The sequence below is a fragment of the Tupaia chinensis genome, unplaced genomic scaffold, assembly GCF_000334495.1.
Source record: "Tupaia chinensis unplaced genomic scaffold, TupChi_1.0 Scaffold139935_1, whole genome shotgun sequence".
In the NCBI taxonomy this organism is placed as follows: Eukaryota; Metazoa; Chordata; class Mammalia; order Scandentia; family Tupaiidae; genus Tupaia; species Tupaia belangeri.
Genome location: NW_006199814.1, coordinates 2,051,445 through 2,073,292, shown reverse-complemented (window position 1 = coordinate 2,073,292; position 21,848 = coordinate 2,051,445). Strand labels below are relative to the sequence as shown.

At 35.9% G+C, this 21,848-nt stretch overlaps 1 protein-coding gene across 3 annotated transcripts in view; it reads right to left on the bottom strand.

Moving 5' to 3' along the window:
• Positions 1-21,848, bottom strand: part of TFEC (transcription factor EC) — a 71,620-nt gene that overhangs the window by 36,367 nt on the left and 13,405 nt on the right. For 2 of the 3 annotated variants that reach the window (XM_027765922.1, XM_006162383.3), the window contains exon 2: positions 5,422-5,673. In XM_027765922.1, the coding sequence (XP_027621723.1) occupies positions 5,422-5,601 (180 nt within the window). In that variant the 5' untranslated portion in view covers positions 5,602-5,673. Of the gene's footprint in view, positions 1-5,421; positions 5,674-14,343; positions 14,457-21,848 lie in introns of those variants that run through there. The other variant, XM_027765923.1, reaches the window with a different exon arrangement.

Genomic DNA, 21,848 nt, shown 5'->3' with positions numbered 1-21,848 from the left:
TTTCTGTCTCTCTGTCTCTCTCTGTCTTTCTGGCGAGCGCACGCGCCCTATAGCGAAAACCTCTCCAAAAAAAAAAGAAAAAGATCCTTCCAAAAGGAGTAGGTCAAACAATTGGAATACTAGAACAATATTACTTTAACAAATAGTTATTAAATTATATTTATTGTGAAGTCTTGTAAGAACCAGAGCTACCACAGCCAACGGCATGAAGCTCCTGCCCTCAGGGATCTTAAGTGATGCAGAGAAAACAGACAATAAACTTAATAACAAACAGTGATCAGAAGAAATTAAAGCAGGCAGGGCATACAGCTTAGTGAGAATGGATGTTGTTTTAGGAAAAGGACAGCGAAGTATTCACTGATATTGAACAGAATGCTGAAGACATTTTATGGCAATACTTTGGGGTACTTTTAGTGGTTTCAGTACAAATTTCACACAAGCTCTTCATTCCTCTTCTTTCTCAAGTTTACGTCGTAACCGACCTACTCTCTTGCAGCTTTAATTTTACCTTCTTGACTGGAAACATGCTTTGGTTTCTCCTATTCCACAAAGAAACCTTTCTTTCTTACTTGTAAAAGTTTGTCCTCCTCAAAGCCTCTGCCTGTGCCTTTTAACACCACAATCCCTCATTTCTATCATCTTCCTATGTGTCTTTCTTCCTAATTTACTGAAAACTAGTTTTCCATTATTTTAAACTGATATTAAGCTCTAAAATTCATCTAAAAACCTTGTTTTATAGTTTTCAGGAATCTTCATAATTACTAACCTAGGAATCTAGTTGTGATTTAAAAAAAGACATCAAACAACATCTTATATCAGGTGACACACAGGATTAACAGATAAGACAAAGCAAGAATTTTAAATAAACAGAATAAGGGTGCTTAAAGTGAAAAATAAGATAACAGAATACAAAGAAAGAATAAGTCATTTTGGTAAGAATCAAAATAAAGATAATAGGCACAGAAAGTTTAAGGTGCAGAGGCAGAAACATAAGATTTCAGAAATTTGAAAATATACTTTAACGAGAAAACAAGAATCAAACTTTTCAACAACACAGAGTACAGGAAGACAATGGGAATTTATAGCCAACAAAGTAGCCTTTAAATATGTGGGTAAAATGTAATTTTTCTGTAGGTGTAAAAACTCAGAGGTTTTAAGAAATAAAGAACTCTTGTAAGACAATCTTTCAGGAAGTACTCTAATCAGATAAGCAAAGCCATGAAATTGATATAAGATATAAGAATGAACAAATAACAGTAAAATTGTCATGGTCTAAATAACAAGGATACATACACACACCATACACACACACACACACACACACACACATAATATTTATATATGCATTCCTATGGATAAGTATAGAATTCATGTATATATATCATGCAAATTGTCTTTAAAAGGTTCAGGGAAAATACATATTATGAGAAAACTATACATGGATTTTAAAACTTTCACACCAAAATAAACCTGTGCTTTAATTCTTTCTTTCCACAAACTTTCTAAATTTCTAGCCTACATATAACTTAAAAACATGAAAAAAGATAACTAGTATATCCTAACAGTAATTATAAGAATATAAATGAGTTAACATATTGAAAAAGAAGTAATTAAACTGCGTTTCAAATTGGATTTTTAAAAGGTACTTATCAAGCCAGCAGGTGGTGTGGTGGTTAAGCGCTGGATAACCCATGGCTGACTGTGAGGTCTAAATCCTAGACCTAGCAGATGGAGAAACATGCTGGGCCTGTGTGCACATGTGCCCAGCATCCTGAGAGGGGGTTGTGGTATGACCACCCCCCCTTTAGGGAGTGCTTTCTTACTTTCCCTCTCTCTCTACCTCTTTCAAGCAAGCTCACATACCCTATAGCAGAGAGCAACAACAGCAAAATAGGTACTGTAATATGTTCCTGCAAGAGATATATATTTTTTAAATGTCTCTTTTTATTTTATTTTATTTTATTTTATTTCATTTTAAAGTAGTAGAGAATGCAAGTGCACACAAAGGAGAGAGTGAGAAAGCACTCTCAACAAGGTCTCATCTCCCTGGATCCCTTCACTCCTGCTCTTCAACTTCTCAGGCTCTTGGGCACCTACATTGTGCGTGGCATGCTTCGGGCTGACCTGGGTATCCGAACCCACTGTCAGTCATGTGGTTTCCAGCACTGTAGTCCAGAAAACTATGGTCTGTGCCACATAGACTGGGCCTATTCATAACACGCTTAAACTAAAATAATAGAGAAAGCTAAAAGAAAGTGAAAAATGTGTCATAAATATGACCAAAAGGAAAGCCACAGTAGCAATTTAAATATTAGGCAATAAAAACTCCAAGGTAAAATTTTAAAGAAAAACAATACCAGATTATCATGAACTTTAACCTAAAAATACAATAACCGTCATAATTCTATGAAAAAATAAATTGGCACTTGGAATTGAATATTTTAACTCAGACACTCTCAAAATCTGATAGGTTAGCACATAAACCTAAATTTAGACTTCCCTTTATCTATTTTTAAGACCAAGCCTTGAGTATTAATCTTCCAAACTGCAGCATTTCTGACATCTTACTTCATGATCTTACCCATCAGAAGGGATCTAAGAAAAAGAACTTGGTCACCCTGAGAAACATTAGGAAATCTGTATGAAAGAAGCACAGAGCTCCATGAATCAGATGTTAAATGATAAATGTGTGTCAGGTTCAAGAGTTAAGTGTGGAAGGGTTCTATGTGCTGTGGTTACAAATGGGACTTTTATCCTGGAAAGATCCACACTATAAAATGCTTCTTCTGATTTTATTTCAGTGTTTCAGAGACCTCTAATCTCCAAATTATTCCTAATTTCCAATCACCAAATCATGAATCTAAAGGTACACCAGCTGATTCATATTGTGCTAGCTATGATTTCTGGATCTCTTTAAAATGATGAAATGCTCTCTGATGTCCCAGGAGGACGAGGTTAAAGAGATAGAAACACCAAAAGATGGCAATGTCTACCATCTCCTAAGCTCCCACTCTGCCACTGCATTAAAACTTTTCAAATGTAAGCATCAACCCAAATTTGAAGGTTTAGAAATGAGGATGAGAAGGATTAGGGCTGAGACCACCTAGCTAATAAATGAAGGCTCTGTACAAACCATCAATGTTGACAGACCTTACATTTTCTGCTTTGAGACATGGATTCCCTGCACCAATCAAAAAATATTAGGAAATTGAAATGGCGTAGAATACATTCTAGCAATTCAAGATCACAAGTCTGTGAATAATAACTATATGTGAAAATTTGTACATAAGAAGTCATATTCAAAAAGACCACACACTAATACAAACTATTACAGAATAAATAAACCTATAATTGAATGGACACTAATGATGCTTGGAAGAGACTTTTGTATGCATAGTTTGAAGCACAATGGTTAAGAGTGAGACCCATAGTCTTGGCTAATGCTGCTAGCTCTCACAAGACCAACTGCACAATTTGAATCCCAACCCCAGGGACTTGAGAAACACACTCAGTAAGTGTTCATGCAAGCCCCAAATTCCAACAGGATTAAGAAATGGAGGAAAAGAGAACCAGCAGGTGGCGTGGTGGTTAAGGCTCTGGATACTCCCACATGGCCGACCGCAATTCAAGTCCAGGACCTGGTGACTTGCTTTCTCACTTTCCCTCTCTCTCTTTCTCTCTCTCTGTCTCTCTCTATCTCTGGTCTAATTAAAATAAATGAATGAATGAATGAATAAATTAAATAAATAATTATTAAAAAGAAAAGGAAACAAAAGAAAAGAAATGGAGGAGAAGAGGTTGTGGTGTGACCATGCCCCTTAGAAGGTGCTTTCTCCTTTTCGGTCTCTCTGTCTATCTAGCAAGTATACACATCTCTAGCAATTGGACTAATAAGAAGAATTAAAGGTACAATTGTTTAAAAAACAAAAACATTTTGTTCAGCAGTCATTGTCGGCATTACTCCTGGGCTACTAAACCTCTTCAAACTTCCAACCTTTCCCAGCCAGGTGACGTTCTTTAACTGACATCACCTAAAGGACCATTAAGAACATGAAAATCTCCTTTATATGTACAAATTTGTTATAAAAGGAAAGATGTGTGCCTAATGAACAAAATAAGAAAAGCTCAGAAGACTGATATATGTTGCTTATCTACTCTCATATTTTAGAAAACATATAAAATATAAAATAAACTCATTTTCTAAGTTCGGCCTAGAATTGATTGACAGATTGATTGACAGATCCTTTGGGAATTTTTTCCCTTTAGAAATCAATGTTCCACACAAGAGAATGAACTTTGGAAGAGGTGATAGTGAGTTAAATTGTACTGAGTGCAGTTCCAATATTTACTGTACAGATGATTTTCATCCTACGTCTATTTTTACGCTCTTCATAGAATGAATAAAATATACATCCTATGAATATTCTGGTTCTACATTCATTTTATTTAGAAAGTTATTTATATCTACTATTTTAAAAGTTTAAATAAATATATACGTAGAGATTTACATTCAGTTTGGGATTTCATTGAGTCCTATTTGGTAGTTTTTGAGCATATTTTATTAACATATCTACCAGATTCTTACTTTTCTAGATTACTTTAAAATTTGAAAAAAAAAAAAAAGAAAAAAGAAAGAAAAGAAACTTCCTTTATCATTTGTAATTCAAATCATTGGATTGTGAGCATCACTCTTTTGTGCCTGGAGGCTATATACTTAATCGGTGAAAAGTAGCAAACTAAAGTTATTAATAATCACCATCAATGAAGATGGGAGATTAAGCCTGGAAGATCATAGAACCATGGCTCTATCACCAACAAATCAAATTAAAAAAAAGAAAAGAAATCTCAGTTATTAAGGTAGTTTTTCTACAATATTTTCGAAGGCTCATGTACAAACAAGTCAATCTCTATTAAATTAAATATAAACTTGATGGAGCTTATTTACTTTGTAGCCTTGTAACAATATCCACATATAATTTCATAAAAAATTAAGAGCAATAAAGTTATTTCTTATTTTAAGATGTATTTCAAGAACCCAAAGTTACTACTGTTTAAACAATTTCTGATTCTTTTATAGTAGCGGATAAGAGGTACTAAAGATAATACAAGTCTTGAAAGATATTTCAACCTAAGCTATCAGAAAATCTGTACAAATAGAGGTTATCCTTCTAAACACATTACCTTTCATGCTGTTTGATTCACATTATTGCTTAATTAAAATAAAAATGCATCATTATAACTTATAATAATACATCAATATTAAGTGTATATTGAATGACTAAAATTAGTTAACTAAAAACATATTCCTTTTGTTAAATGGGTTTGCATTTGGAAATATTTACTGTAGACCTATTGATTTCAATTTAACAGTGTTTTTCCAAAGATTGGCTATATATTTTGATAACCAGCCCTTAGACATACATGCCATTCTGCATTGTCATCTTCTTTCCCAAGAGTTAGTAACTTGGCAAGTGAGTTTCCTGTGAAGCCAATGTCACCATCCAGCGTGGAGTGTCCATGCTGTACCAGCAGCGCACTGCTTGGCACTGGAGGATGAGACCGTTTCAGAGTCTGGTTGATGATCTGGTGGTCAAGGGTCATGAATGATTTTACTTGCTGTCTCTGGGCTTTGTGTAGTTGAGGTCTTACAGGACTTTCCAGGTATGCTGGGACCTACAAAACCAAACAAATACATTATGGAACATCATCTGTTGAATCAGAGTTCACCTTTCCATAATTGAATCATGGTCAGAAACACAGTGTAACATCTAGTGTCTCTCAAAACTCTGTCTCTCAGAAAGAAAAAAATGAAAAAAACAAAACAAAACAGTAGAACAAAATCTGAAGGTATACATCCTAATTTTCTTTGCTGAAATGATGAATATGGTAATGTATTTGATTTGATTTTTGTATGCTGCATATGTATGACACCCCACAAAGATGTACAACATTTAAATACAAGTAAGAAATTATTTAAAAAATTGAAAAACTCTAGTCTGTGCTTCTGTCAAGTTACACATGATTTTCATGAACCATTGTCTTTTAATGAGTAATTTAAACTGAGCTAAAAATATCTTGTTTATTTTCAAAAAGGTATTTTTTTGTTTTTATTTTTTCATTATTCATTATAGAGCTTGAACTTTGTGTGTGCACATGAGAGAAAGATGATTACTCTCCACAGAGTTGGGTCACCCTGCTATGCCAATCCTCTAGCCCTTTAAATCTTAGAAACTCCCACACATAGCCAGAGTATTTCAGGCTGATTGGGTTGGGGATTCAAACTGTGGTCACCACGTGGGATCCAGCTTCTCTTGAGCAGCGCAGTACTGCTACACCGAAGAGCCAGCCCGGTTTACTGAAATATTTTAAATGCTAAACAAGTTTTTTAAACAAATAGCCCTAAAATTAGGAAAAATATAAACAGTATTTTTGAGAGCCTAAAAAAGGAAGACCTAAAATAATGCAAGAAAAAGACATCTGACTCACTATTGTAAGTGATTTTTACATATTACATATCCTTGGGTTACTGTATATTACATATAAAAATTCCATGGGATATAATCAAAATGATTCTTTTTTTGGGGGGGGGGAGTTTTTCACTATAGGGCACGTGCGCTCGCCAGACAGAGAGAGACATAGAGACAGAAAGCAAGAAATCACCCCCCAGTGGGGATGGTCACGCCGCAATCCCTTCTCCTCCATTCTCCTCTCGGGATCCTGGGCACACGCGCCTGGCGTGAGTTTTAAGCCACTGGGTCCGGGACGCGAACCGTGGTCGACTACGTGGGAGTCCAGCGACATAGCCATTACGCTAACTGCAGGTTCCCTCAAAATGATTCTTTTTAAAAATTTTATACATTTAATCACTATGCATCGCTTTGCTTGTAAGATGAATTTACCGGCTTGAATACACTTTATACCAGTTTAGTTGATGATGCAAAACACATTATCATCAACAGATTATAACCCACTTCAGTGTCCCATAAATGTCTTGTCTCTCTATTTTCTTCCTTAATTTAATCAAAATGATTATTATTAAGAAAAATTTTAAATTATCCACAAGGGAGAAGAAACTGGAAATATGTATGCTAAACATTACGCATGATACTCCATGGATAGTGAAAATCTAAGGAATCTTTTTTTCCCCTTTTCAGTCTTTTCTAAAGTTTCTAAATGGAGCCTAGTTTTATTTTTTTTAAAAAACCTTATGTTTAAAGCCTTTCATATTCTTGTCATATAATAACAATAATTTTGTAGAGTCATTACTATAAGCTGACAGAAAAAAAAAAACATTATGAAAAAAATCTGAACTTGGTCATGTGCCAACTAAATAACTATCTGGTCTTTTGAAATCCCTTTTGCAGGATATACTTCTAAGATTCTGGGCATCTTCAGTCGAGTTATCACAGTTAATGTTATACCATCATTTGTATGAGGACAATTTTAAGCATTTCAAGCTTTCCCTTTAAAAGCCTATAATGTAGTATTGCTTGCCAGTCGCCTTCATATTTACTGTACTGTGATGTGGCTTTTAATACATTTTCCTCAAGTGGCCTATATATAAACCTATTTAATATTTCCCTCATGTTAAACAATAGTAAAGATTGCTGTACAGTGCTTGTTTTTTCTTTTATTTCAGTTACATAAACTACTCCTTAAATCCCTTAACAGGCATTAGCTCAGATAAATAGCCTTTATAAAGTATTTTGCATTTAAATTAGACGGTTTGGGGTACAATATTGTAGTAGTTACTTTAGTTTAATTCTGTTATGCTGACATTTTTAGCATTATTTTAATTGTAGTACCATAAAATAATTTTTCAGTCATATAAAAAAGATTAAGATTGGTAATAAAGATTACACATATTACTAATTATATTGCTATGAGCTTTAAAGTTGTAAAATAACATTTCATTACAAATGCCAGTGGTAATTTTTTGAGAGTAGCTATTTAGATTATCCTACAGTTTTCAGTTAATCCTTCTTAAGCTGTATACATTTACAAAATATATATTATAATGAACATTTTCAGTTTCACAAATCTGAACGATCTTTCACAGTAAGTAACTGGGTATTAAAGAACATTGTATACCTATGAATAGAGAATCGTTCTTGTTCTAAGAAAAGCATGTTGAATCAAAATTCACAACATTCATTAACTAAGTCACTTTTCACTTTTCAGCCACCAAGGCTAGAATTCAAGCAGTGACTGGCCTGTGAAATACAACTAACTCTCTCTCTCTCTCTCTCTCTCTCTCTCATAGAGATTTTTGGTATAGGGAACATATGCTCACCGGAGAGACAGAGAGACAGAAAGCGAGAGATGACCCCTCCCAGGGAGAATGGCCACTCCACATTCCCTTCTCCTCCATTCTCCTCTTGGGATCTTAGGCATGCACACCTGCATGCCCAGTGTGAGTTTTAAGCCACTGAATCTGGGACTTGATCCACGGTTAACTATGTGGGAGTCCAGTGATGCAACCATCAAGCCAACTACTGGCCCGGTGATACACCTCTCTCAACCACTAAGCCACAAGGCTGGTCTACTAAAGGTTTATTTATAGCAGAGTTTTCGTGTGTTTGTTTTTCCTATTACATCATGTCTGACTATTAAAAAAAAAAATACAAGAAATAATAAAAGGAGAAAAAACACAGTTGGAAGAGACAGAGTAAGTGTCTGACCAGATTCAGGTATGTCAGAAAAGTTGAAATTATCAGACCAGGAATTTAAAACAACTATGACTAATATGCTAAGGGTAGATAGTATGCAAAGTAGAAATATGGGTACATAGTATACAAGGTAGAAATTCCGACTACTGACAGAATTGAAGGAGATTCATGAGATAGCAGCCTAAGGCCATAGAAAGAAACTAGATACCATCCTCTGATTATTGCAGTTCAAACAACAATAGAGGACAATTTTAGGGTGTATAGTATCTGATTTAAAATCCTGGAATTTGAATTAGTCTTGGGAGCATTCAAGTCTACAAATCACAAGAGACATAGTTAGAAAGTAATTAAGATGAACTAAATGTCATTGAGTAAAGTGGCCTATTTGCATTTGGACATTTGGACTTACAATCTCTCCTAGGTTGAATTGCTGGGGAGAATGTTGCTCAGCCACACAGTGCTAGTTAGAAGCATGCTCTACATCCTCACATAGAGATTGCCTTATTTTCACAGTGTTTTTCAAACTACGCTCCTGAACACAGGAATTCATGCCCCCAATTTACTTTCTTGTGTTTTATATTGTAGTCCTTTGACATAGTTCTTTTATATAAGTTTCAGATCCTATCAAGTAGACAATAACTTAGTAGGACTTCCTACCATTATATAAGGGAATTTAAGAAACCAAAAACTTTGATGGACTCCACTAACTCTATTCATAAGATTCCTGTTTGTATCTTAACCTTTAGCTATGGCTATACATCATAAGTGCTTTTAAATATAATTTATATTTATATAGGCTTATGCTTATTTTAACTTCTTTAAAAATGCTACCTTTTCATAAGGAAAGCATAAGATAATGGTAAAAGCCCTCAGCTAATTCTTTCCACATTCACTCAGCAAACATTTAATGAGAGTTTGCTCTTTGTTAAAGCCAGTCCCAAGGGAAAGTCTTTCCTCTCCAAAAAGGCTGTGACCCTTGTGCCACCATCCACCTGGAGACCACTTATCTAAGCTGAGAGCAAAGGACATGGGAGGAGATGAATCAGCTTCTGGGTATTGGCTCTTTGAAACTCAAAACTAAAAACCGACAGCAAACATCACACAAGTAATTATCTCAACAAGACTTTTTATCACAGTTATTTTGACTAGCCAATCAAATTAAGCAACCGTAGATGTCTAGCTAATAAGTGTGTTTAGACCACTAGTAAGAACAGAAACAGAAATATCTTCTGTCAGAAATAGATTCATTCTAAAAATATTCCTTATAATAGTAAATAAAAGCACATACACAATTTCCAAATATACACATGCACGTGTACACACACGTACACATATGCATGCATATATGCATGTATGTGCATGCACACATATCAGAAAGCAAGACAGACAATCTCCTCCCCTGTATGACAGTTCTTATTTAATTTTCTTAATTTTTTACTAAGCTTAAGTTTAATAAATGAAGCAAAAGTTTGGACTTCACAAATGAATAATAGGTAACTATTAATTATGTTCCTGGTATCAGAGGTATGCAAGAGGAAATCTATTTTGGGGCCTTATGAATCTACTACCTCCTAGGTATCAACTCATAAAAGCCACATGACATTTGTTAATGTTCTGCAGTAAAGATTAATAACTCATTTCTTCAAATCTTACTTTCCTCACAGCAGTCTGTGGATATGATATACCCATAAATCTCATCTTGACTAAACCTAAAATTATACAGTCGAGCTTGTCTGATTGAGATATAACTACTGAACTAAAGTAGGGCCTGGTTCATCAAAAGTTTTACTTAGGTCTCTGAATAACTGTCAGCATATTTCAGCTAAGTATTATATAATCCAAAGCTATTTGATGGATAATAATATAAAATGTGATTGTAACATATTCCTTCAGTCCCAATCATTTGAATTTGGATAATTCCAGTGGTGGGTCTTTGAGGGGAAATCCACACTTAAAAGACTTTAAAAAGACATGAATATTATTAAGCAGACTTTTCCTAATTCAATAGTGTTCTAGCGGTAAAATTCTTGCACTCAGCCAGCACTCGTATTTAGACTACGAAGTCTAAGCTTCCCTTACAGCTTCATCTAGCTCCATTTATATATGTGATTTATTTTGCTTATATTAGTTTCTCAGTAAAATTACCATTTTTATAACTTTAAAAAAATAAAATGAATGCCAGCAGTAGCTAGTGTACTTAGTCTGTTTTTTAAGAGTACATGTGTTAGAAGTTTTGAGCCATGAATATCAATCAAGAATCGAATCAGAGGGCCAATTGCTGACATGGTGGTGAAGGCAGCAGCAAACATTTAATGAGAGTTTGCTCTTTGTTAAAGCCAGTCCCAAGGGAAAGTCTTTCCTCTCCAAAAAGGCTGTGACCCTTGTGCCACCATCCACCTGGAGACCACTTATCTAAGCTGAGAGCAAAGGACATGGGAGGAGATGAATCAGCTTCTGGGTATTGGCTCTTTGAAACTCAAAACTAAAAACCGACAGCAAACATCACACAAGTAATTATCTCAACAAGACTTTTTATCACAGTTATTTTGACTAGCCAATCAAATTAAGCAACCGTAGATGTCTAGCTAATAAGTGTGTTTAGACCACTAGTAAGAACAGAAACAGAAATATCTTCTGTCAGAAATAGATTCATTCTAAAAATATTCCTTATAATAGTAAATAAAAGCACATACACAATTTCCAAATATACACATGCACGTGTACACACACGTACACATATGCATGCATATATGCATGTATGTGCATGCACACATATCAGAAAGCAAGACAGACAATCTCCTCCCCTGTATGACAGTTCTTATTTAATTTTCTTAATTTTTTACTAAGCTTAAGTTTAATAAATGAAGCAAAAGTTTGGACTTCACAAATGAATAATAGGTAACTATTAATTATGTTCCTGGTATCAGAGGTATGCAAGAGGAAATCTATTTTGGGGCCTTATGAATCTACTACCTCCTAGGTATCAACTCATAAAAGCCACATGACATTTGTTAATGTTCTGCAGTAAAGATTAATAACTCATTTCTTCAAATCTTACTTTCCTCACAGCAGTCTGTGGATATGATATACCCATAAATCTCATCTTGACTAAACCTAAAATTATACAGTCGAGCTTGTCTGATTGAGATATAACTACTGAACTAAAGTAGGGCCTGGTTCATCAAAAGTTTTACTTAGGTCTCTGAATAACTGTCAGCATATTTCAGCTAAGTATTATATAATCCAAAGCTATTTGATGGATAATAATATAAAATGTGATTGTAACATATTCCTTCAGTCCCAATCATTTGAATTTGGATAATTCCAGTGGTGGGTCTTTGAGGGGAAATCCACACTTAAAAGACTTTAAAAAGACATGAATATTATTAAGCAGACTTTTCCTAATTCAATAGTGTTCTAGCGGTAAAATTCTTGCACTCAGCCAGCACTCGTATTTAGACTACGAAGTCTAAGCTTCCCTTACAGCTTCATCTAGCTCCATTTATATATGTGATTTATTTTGCTTATATTAGTTTCTCAGTAAAATTACCATTTTTATAACTTTAAAAAAATAAAATGAATGCCAGCAGTAGCTAGTGTACTTAGTCTGTTTTTTAAGAGTACATGTGTTAGAAGTTTTGAGCCATGAATATCAATCAAGAATCGAATCAGAGGGCCAATTGCTGACATGGTGGTGAAGGCAGCTGGATCCCACATGGCCAACTGTGCAGTATGATTCCCAGACCTGGCAGTTTGAGCAACACACAGGACATACGTGCATGTGTGCTCAAAATATGAAAAGAAGGGAGAGATCAAGACCGGCAGATGGCGTAATGGTTATGTCACTGGACTTCCATGTAGCAACTGTGGTTTGAGTCCTGGACCAGGTGACTTAAAACTCATGCTGGACAAATGTGCATGTGTACCCAAGACCCTGAGAGGAGAATGAAGGCAGATACTGCAGCATGGCTAGCCACCGGAACTTGGGGAGTGGGGTGGAGGGTGGGTATGTGATTCCTCGCTTTTTGTCTCTCTGTCTCTCTGTGCTTCTCTGGCGAGTGCACACACCTGAGAGCAAAAAAAAAAAAATCTCTTTCTAAATAAAAAGAAGGGTGAGATGGAGAAGGGATTGCAGTGTGACCATCCACCCATAGTACTGCTTCCCCACATTCCTTCTTTCTCTCTCTCTGTCTCTTCTTTCTTACTTGTGTTCACATGCCCTCTAGCAAGTTAAAAAAAAAGAAAAATCACATCACAGACTAAACAATTCATTTCAGTGTAAAAACAATAGAATAGCCATGCACACAATCAAGTCACCTGACCAAATCAGCAATAACCAAAATAAGTTCATAGGAAACTTAAGCCACAAGACTTTAACTGTGTCTAAGGTCCAGACTCAGGGACACAGGTGGTAGCATACTCAACACAGTGCTGCAAGCCACATGGTCAACCATAGGTTCAAATCTTATTAGGTCATAGGGAAAGTCATGACATAGTTTTCTATGTTTTTCTATGCAAAAACCCATCAGGACTTTTCAGACAATCTAAGATATGTCTATACATACATATGTAAGTCTATATATGTATAGTTAATATTATATTTACAAATTTAGCATTTATTAATTCTACAAGTATGTTTGAGTATCTGCTACCCATCAGGTTTTATGCTACTGTAATAGACTGTAGGGATATGACAACAAAACAGAAATAACTCAACCTTTAAAGAATTCAGTCTATTAAGTGAGGTATTTATACATATAATTATAATACCATTTGACAAACCTCGTGAGAGTGAAAAGTATAAAATCAAGCAGAAAGATCTATGTAAAAGAGGAACAAGTGATGCAACAAAAAGTTTCTGCATCTAAGTTCAATTATTCATTCATTTAATAACAATGTGCTAATTAGACATAAGAAATTATTCTTACACTAAATTATTTTCCCCCAGTCCCTTGATTTTTTTCATATACTTTGCAAAATGTTATTAGAAGTTTGCACATGTCAGGTAAGTCCTTCTTAACTGAACAATTTCTTGTTTATATTGTTTTTAAAATTCTGCATTCAACTTTTTGATATAGTTTTATTTTCGTAGATCAACTGTATTACAACTTTCATGTTGCCAGTTGTCAATTCCTTATATCCAATTCCAAAATTCAGAAGACTCTGAAAACCAGAGGGTATTTTTAAGTTTGGCATAAGCCCATTTGGTGACAAAATTATCTCAGAAATGAAATGAGGCTATGTATGATCTTTCTTTATCCCACTCAGGGTAAATATGTATGTGCTTTGCTGCAGATATACTAATGTGTTTGATGATTAGATAGTGCCTTGGGGCCCCTTTTGGTAGTAACAAGTCATATATTATAAATTTATCATATTATCTTTTTAAGTTTGAAATATTGAAAATTCTAAAACACATCAGAAGCCTATCCTAAGTTTTTAGACAATACATTCTTGACCTCTTTTAAGAAAAATTTATAATTGAATGTATTTGTAAGAGTATAATGTGATTTTTCAATACACGAATCAATGCATAATGATTAAATCAGAATAATTAGTATGCCCATAATCTCAACATTTGTCATTATTTCACATTGGGAATTTTGTACCATTTTTTGTTTAGTGAGTGAACAGTATGTGGAAAGGACTAAGGTATATGCTTTATGTATATTACCTTATTTAATCTCAGGATATCATAAAATCTTACAATATCATAAAGTGCAAATGACTCTCCATAATTCTTATTCTTCTTATTATTATTATTTAGGTTTTGGCCATGGGCATCTGCACTTGCTGGAAAAAGAAACAGAGACAGTGAGAGGAAAAGTGAGAAATCATACCCCAGGGGTATGACCACAACACAATCCCTTCTTCTCCATTCTACTCCTGGGATCTTGGGCACTCACATACATATGCCCAGTGTGATTTTTAAGCCACCGGATCTGAGACTCGAACTGCAGTTGACCATGTGGGAGTACAGTGACATAACCACTATACCATCTGCTGGCCTCACTATAGTTATTTTTTAAAACTTCAATACAATATTTAAGTGCTTATTATTTTAACAAGTTACCAAAAAGTAAAATCTAAGTCAAGCTCATACTATCTTCTAGAGAAATAGTGAGATAAAGAACTTTCCTTAGCAATTCAACAAACCAATTGAATAAATGAAAGGTGTACTCTTGTTTTAATAAGAATTAATTGTGCAGATATATTTTGATATTATTAAACATAATCATATTTTGAATTTACAGCTATAGGTAGATAAATAATTATCACAGTTTATATGCTTTTTAGAAACTTAAGGTCCCACACATGTCAATAGTTTCCTATAAATGCAAAAATAGACAAGTTAATTACATGAGCTAGATTCAGTAAGATGTCTTAAATTTCTTCTTAAAAAAATTATATCTGGTTACATTAGCACTTCAATATGAATATTTATGAAGAAGACTTTTGTAAAGCAAAGGATATCTTGCTTCAGAAATCAACAATTATGTTTAGATGATGCTTTACACTTCATAGTTACTTTCAAGTTAAAACGAAGCTCTCATGTAATGCTTAAATGTATTATTTTTCATCCTAAGTATAGTGACCTTTTGATATTATTTTCATTATGAAGTTGTGAATGTTCTTTCAAGGATTCAGATGATAAAGGAGAAACAAGACTTACTTTTTTAAAAGGTCATATTTCAAATATCTTGGAAAGCCATCAATGCATTTTTTTAAAAATCCACATGTTCTGAAATAGACTTAAAGTCATAAATGAGAACACGGGATAAAAAGCCTAACCTTGCTATGATGTTTGCCATCAAATATAATTTGGTTACAAATGAACTATGTTTATCATTTTTGTCATATCTTAAATATTAGATTCAGGTAATATCAACATATTTTCACCCTATTCAAACCTTACCAAAAATTTCACAGGCTACATAATGTAGCAAAATTTATAATAAAGAAATGTATACATTTCTGTAAGAAGGATCATCAAAGTTTATTCCTGAAAAATATTCTAAACAACGTAAATGGTTTTATGCTATCTTAGGCTGAAAACTTTTTATATCCTTTATCTACTTACTTTATGGGTTGATATATGATCATCAATTAATGAAGTCATTTTTATCATAATAAAATGTCATCATTAGAACTGCAGTATTCTAGTCTAACCATTTTCTAAAGAATATGATTGGGGCATTTTAAGTAGTTAAATATTAAAATAATCTAATTGAAAATGAGACTCTGATATTATTCATTTTGATTGACAAACTGCAGAAAATGGCTTTGTTTCATCAGTACATTTCAGTCACTCAAATTTTGCAGCTATTAACTAGTGTTACTGAGGAAAGGGTAAGATTTATCCTGTGTTTATTTGACTTAACTGGTAAATATGGTTGTTTTGGGCTATTTGGTTTTAAATGCTCTTGTTATTAGGTATCTACATTAATTAAAACTTCTCAAGTACAGTATCTCCACCAAAGAAAGCCCTTCAGTCATACAGCCATAGTTTCACCTCCCCTTGCAACTGAAGAACAATGTTCTTTTAGAATCAAAGAAACCTGGGACCAGTAGTTAGCATTGGCTATGTCGCTGGACTCCCATGTAGTCAACCACAGTTTGAGTCCCAGATCCGATGGCTTAAACTCACACTGGGCGCATGTGCGTGCATGCCCAAGATCCCGAGAGGAGAATGGAGAAGAGGGGATTATGGCATGGCCATCCCCCCTGGGGGGGGGGGTGATTTCTCGCTTTCTATCTCTCTCTCTGTCTTTCTGGCGAGCTCATGTGCCCTATAGCAAAAACCTCTCCCCCCACAAAAAAAATAATAATAATAATAAAAAAGAATCAAAGAAACCTTCTGCCATTTCAATTTGTTTTATGATGATAAAAAGTTCAGTCATTGAAACATAAATTCATTGAGACAACTGATCACAGGACCTCATGGACTAGTTGAAAACCTCAGAATGGGGAACCAGCAGTTAGCGTAATGGCTATGTTGCTGGACTCCCACATAGTCGACTGCGGTTCACGTCCCGGACCCGGTGGCTTAAAACTCACGCCGGGCGCGTGTGCGTGCATGCCCAAGATCCCGAGAGGAGAATGGAGGAGAAGGGATTGTGGCATGACCATCCCCCCTGGGGGGTGATTTCTCGCTTTCTGTCTCTATGTCTCGCTCTGTCTGTCTGGCGAGCGCACGCGCCCCACAGTGAAAATCTCTCCAAAAAAAAAAAAAAAAAAACCTCAGAATGCAAAAAAAGTAGTAGTCATAGTCCCAAGCGGAATCAAACATGCCAGTTATTCAAGGGAGAACTTGTATTCCCCTTTTATAGAAGAAACTGAAGCTCAAGCAGGTTATGAAACTTGCTCACAATCACACAGGCAGCAAGTAACCTCTATTCCTTATCAGGTGATTGCAAAAATGGCATTCTTCCAATTGCAAAGTATTTATTATAAGTTCACAAGGATAATAAAACTTAACTTCAACCCTCATTATTGGAAGAAATATGTTTACTATATAGATATAGATACCAGCAGATGTCAGAAAGTTTATGGGAAAATGAAGCGCTGGACAATGCCACACTGTTAAATCACTCCCTGAGGTAATCCATGTGGAAAACTGCTGGGTTTGCACCTAAAGAGCTCACTGAGTATTCTGTGTGTACCTACCTGTGGTCGGGACATCTTTATTGCTATCATAATATTTCATTTCCTGAAGATCTCAAACTCCTTTTCACTCAGGAAAAAGAGTGAGTGGGAAAAGAGGGGACAAGAGGCAGGAAATAATATTTCCAGCTTGTCTTACTCTAAATAAATATCATAACTATTCTAGTTAGCATTTTTAGATTTTTTTTCTCTAAGAAATAAATAAATTTAAGGCATGAGCAAATTCATATAAAAAGTTGGTAAGAATTAGAATGAAACAGCTATTTGTGAGATTTTCCTCTGTGTCAATTACTTTCAGAAATAAAAAAGAAAATCAAAATAATGACATTGTAGCTTTGGAATATATGGAAACTATTTTATTATAATTTCAGAAGGAAGGAGCCAGATTCTATTTCCCATACCAACTTGAGCAGACAAACTAATCTAATAACAACCAAAAAAAAGCAAAAACAAAAAAGAGAAAAAATAAATTTGAAAATATATTTTTGTTTTGCCTTTTTTTTAGGTTTTTGCCATAGGGTGTGTGCATTCAATGAAGAGAGACAGCGAAAGGAAAAATGAAAAATCACCTCCTTTCCAGGGATGATGGCCACACTCTTCTGGACTATATTCCCTTCTCCCCTATTTTCCTCACAGGGTTTTGGGCACACACGTACAAAGCATGATTTTCAACTGCCAAGTTTGGGTAGCCCTGTGGAAATCCAGCACCTTAACACTACCACCTGCTGGCCCCCCAAATATATTCTTTTTAAAAGCAATATACTTGCCTTTGAAAGCATAGGCCCCATTGTCTAGTGGTTAAGGGAGATGGATCTCACATGGCTGATCCCTGCTAAAATCTCATCCTAGTGACTTGAAAAACACACCAGACATATGTTTACGCACACCCCAAATCCCCACAAGATGAAGAAACAAAGAAGGGATTGCAATGGGACCATGCCCCAGTGGGTGGTTACTTTTTCCCGCTCTCTGTCTTTTCCCATCTCAGGTGAGCATAGAATGCCCTCTGGCAATTAACATTTTTTTCTAATTATATATTTATAATTATCTTCTAAGAGGTAAAATAACACTCCATCAAAGATGTTCACATCTTAATCCCCAGAATCTGTGACTATGTAACTTCATATTACACAAGGGACTTTGTAGTTGTGTTAAATTAAAGATCTTGAGAAGGACAGCTGATATAGAATATCTGGGTGGGCCCAGTAAAATCTCAATGATCCCTATAATAGTGGGAGACGGAACAGTCAGAGGCAGACAGAGATGTGACTGTGGAAGCAGATGTCAGAGTGTGGAACATTGAGCCAAAGAAGGCGTATGCCAGAAAAGGCAAAGAAACAGATCCTCTCCTAGACTTCCAGAAAGGCAGTAAGTCCTGCCAACACTTTGATTTTTGCCCAGAGAAACTCATTTTGGACTCCTGTCCTCTAGATCATTGATTCTGTTGTTTTAAACCACTAAGTCTGTGGTATTTATTTTTTTAGCAGTAACAGGAAACTATTGTAATATATACTTTAAAATTCCAAGATATTTCCTCATTCTTGAAACACTATGAACTTTTCTGATGGCTTCTCAGAAACACCCTGCACAGAAACGCTGGTACTCTAGGATTTCCCCATCAAACCTGAAGTTACTTAAGGAAAACCCTAATAAAGATCAGTTCCCTAAATCGAATGCCTTTAATGAACTAACTTCTCAAAGTTACTCTACCGCTCCAGTAGTAGAAGTTATAAAGGCAAAATGTTCTCTCTTCTCTCTGTCTTTCTTAGTATGATCTGAAGAAAAGTGTAGATGAGGACAAATGAAAATAGAAAACTAGTCAGAAGCCAGCTCACAAAGAAGTGCAAGTACTTGGGGACCAGCAGTTAGCATAATGGCTGTGTCGTTGGACTCCCATATAGTTGACCGTGATTCACATCCCAGACCCGGTGGCTTAAAATTCATGCTGGGCGCGTGTGCGTGCATGCCCAAGATCCCGAGAGGAGAATGGAGGAGAAGGTATTGTGGCGTGGCCATCCCCCCTGGGGGGTGATTTCTCACTTTCTGTCTCTTTGTCTCTCTTTGTCTGTCTGGCGAGCGCACTATAGCAAAAACCTCTCAAATAAAAAAAAAAAGAAGTGCAAGTACTGGGCTAAGCTTTGTTCTGCAAGCGCTGATGAGGTATGTAGTAGGATAATGACATTATCAATTAGCATTTCAGTAATACCCGTCAGGCAAGAACGCGGAGACAGTAACTGAAAGACCATATCGAATACAAAAAAGAACAAATAGTTTTTGGTAATATTTCAAGAAAGAAGAATACAGGGCCCCCCAAAAGAAATAGCATTTGGAATTGGAAAGAAAGACCAGTTATTACCCAAAATATAGAAAAATGGACGGAAAAAAAAAGTATATAGGACTTCAGATTGATTTCTACATGTGGTGAATAAAAGGAAGATTCAAATATGATACTTTGGTATGAAATGGGAAGTAGTAGTGAAGATAGCATTTACCAAAATAAAAATAAAAGCAAAAGTTTTAGAAAAAATGAAAGGACAGGATTTAATCAAATCAGAGGGTCTGTGGACTACCCAACGAGGAGGTCAAATACACAGCTAGATGGGTGGATTGAAAGACATTGATGCGGTGACCAGTTTAGAAGCCAGTGAATTGGGGTATTAGATGAAGTCACACAGGATGAGGCATTAGGATTAGAACAAATTATTGAGTAAAGAACTCTGAAGCGTCAACATCTAAGGGATGAGAGAGGCTAACAGAATCTCAACGAAGTACAAGAAAATGAAGACAGAGCACGTTGTCATTTGTGTCCCCCCCGCAATTCATGTGCTGAGATTTGGTTTTGAAGATATTAACAAGAAACCAAACTTCATGGTATCAAACTGTGGGGCTTTGGAGACTGATTAAGTGTCTAGGGTGGGCCCCTTTGATTGACTTCTGGTGGTTTATGAAGAGAGGAAGTAAGGCCAGGAGAAATCCATGGTACACGGGCCATGCTCTCCCACCTTCCACCATGTTTTGATGCAGCCAGATGGTGCCCAGCAGAGTGGCCCTTGCACCTTGAACCTCGAAATCATAAACTGAATAAACCTCTAGTTTTATAAGTCACCAAGTTTCAGGTATTTTCTGTTAGGAGCAAAGGAATGAACTAGAACAGAACACTGGCATAAAGTCGGCGCAGAATAGTTTCAAGGATAATAGTGGATAACAAAGTCAAATGCCACACGGGTGAAGCAAGACAAAGAGCCAGACATTGCCAGCAGCATGGGAATAACTGGGTCACTGGTGATCCACAGGAGACTCATTTCTAGGACTTGGTGAGAATGGAAGCCCCCTCCAATGCAGGGACTAGAGGGGCTTTGGGAACTGCGATGAGACCTCAGGATTCAGACAAGGCATCATCCCCTTTCTCTCCACACTCTCCCTCGGAGGACCACATCTGTTCTAATGGTTTAAATGTACCACCTACATGCTAATGACTCCCAAATTTGTATTTCTGGCACAGATCTCTGTATGAGATGAAAGCTAGAATGCAATGATTTCAGAAGTAAATCGGGACCCAGGCAAAGTGGTGCAGGTGGTAAGATGCTGCTTGTACAAAGCTGGAGTCATATGAAGTCTCTGAATTCAGATCCTAGGTAAACTGGGTATGTCCATGATCCTGGCTTCCTGGAGGTTAAAGGTGGAAGAAAATCACAGCATGGTGAGACTCTGTCAAGAGTACCTGTTTCCGGACCAGCATATGGCATCATGGTTATGTTGCTGGACTCCTATGCAGTCAACTGCAGTTCAAGTCCTGGACCTGGTGACTTAAAACTCACACCTGGTACGTGTGTGTATGTGTGTGTGTGTGTGTGTGTGTGTGTGTGCCCAAAATCCTGAGAGGAGAATGGAGAGGAAGGGATTGTGATGTGGCCATACCTCCTGAGGAGTGGGTGCTTTCTCACTTTTATTGTCCATTCTTCTCTGTCTTTTGGGTGAGTGACATGCCCTATGATGAAAATCTCTACCATAAAAAAAAAAAAAAAAAAAAAAAAAAAAAAAAAAAAAAAGAGTACCTGTTTCTGTTTCTCAAAGTAAACAAAGATAGTGCATTTAAAAAGAAGGAAACTTTTTGTTTGTTGTTTACGTTTTTGCCATTGGCTACGTGTACTCACTGGAGAGAGATGGGAACAGAGAGAGGGAACGTGAAAAATTACTTTCTAGAGGAGGTAGCCCAGAATCCCTTCTCCTCCAGGGATTTTTATCACATACACATATTCTCCTGGTGTGATTTTTCAAGCCTCCAGGTCCAGGACTTGCACCATGGTCAGCCACGTGGGAGTTCAGTGCCTTCACTACCATGCCACATTCTGGCCCCAAAACAAGGAAATTTAAAAAGGAAAAAGGAAGTGAATTGGAAGGACCACAGAACACAGCACTAAGCACTTTTTCCTTCTCTCATTGTCAATGATATCATCTATTCCACAGCTACAAATATATTTACTTGCTAATAAAACATAAATCTCAAAGTTATTT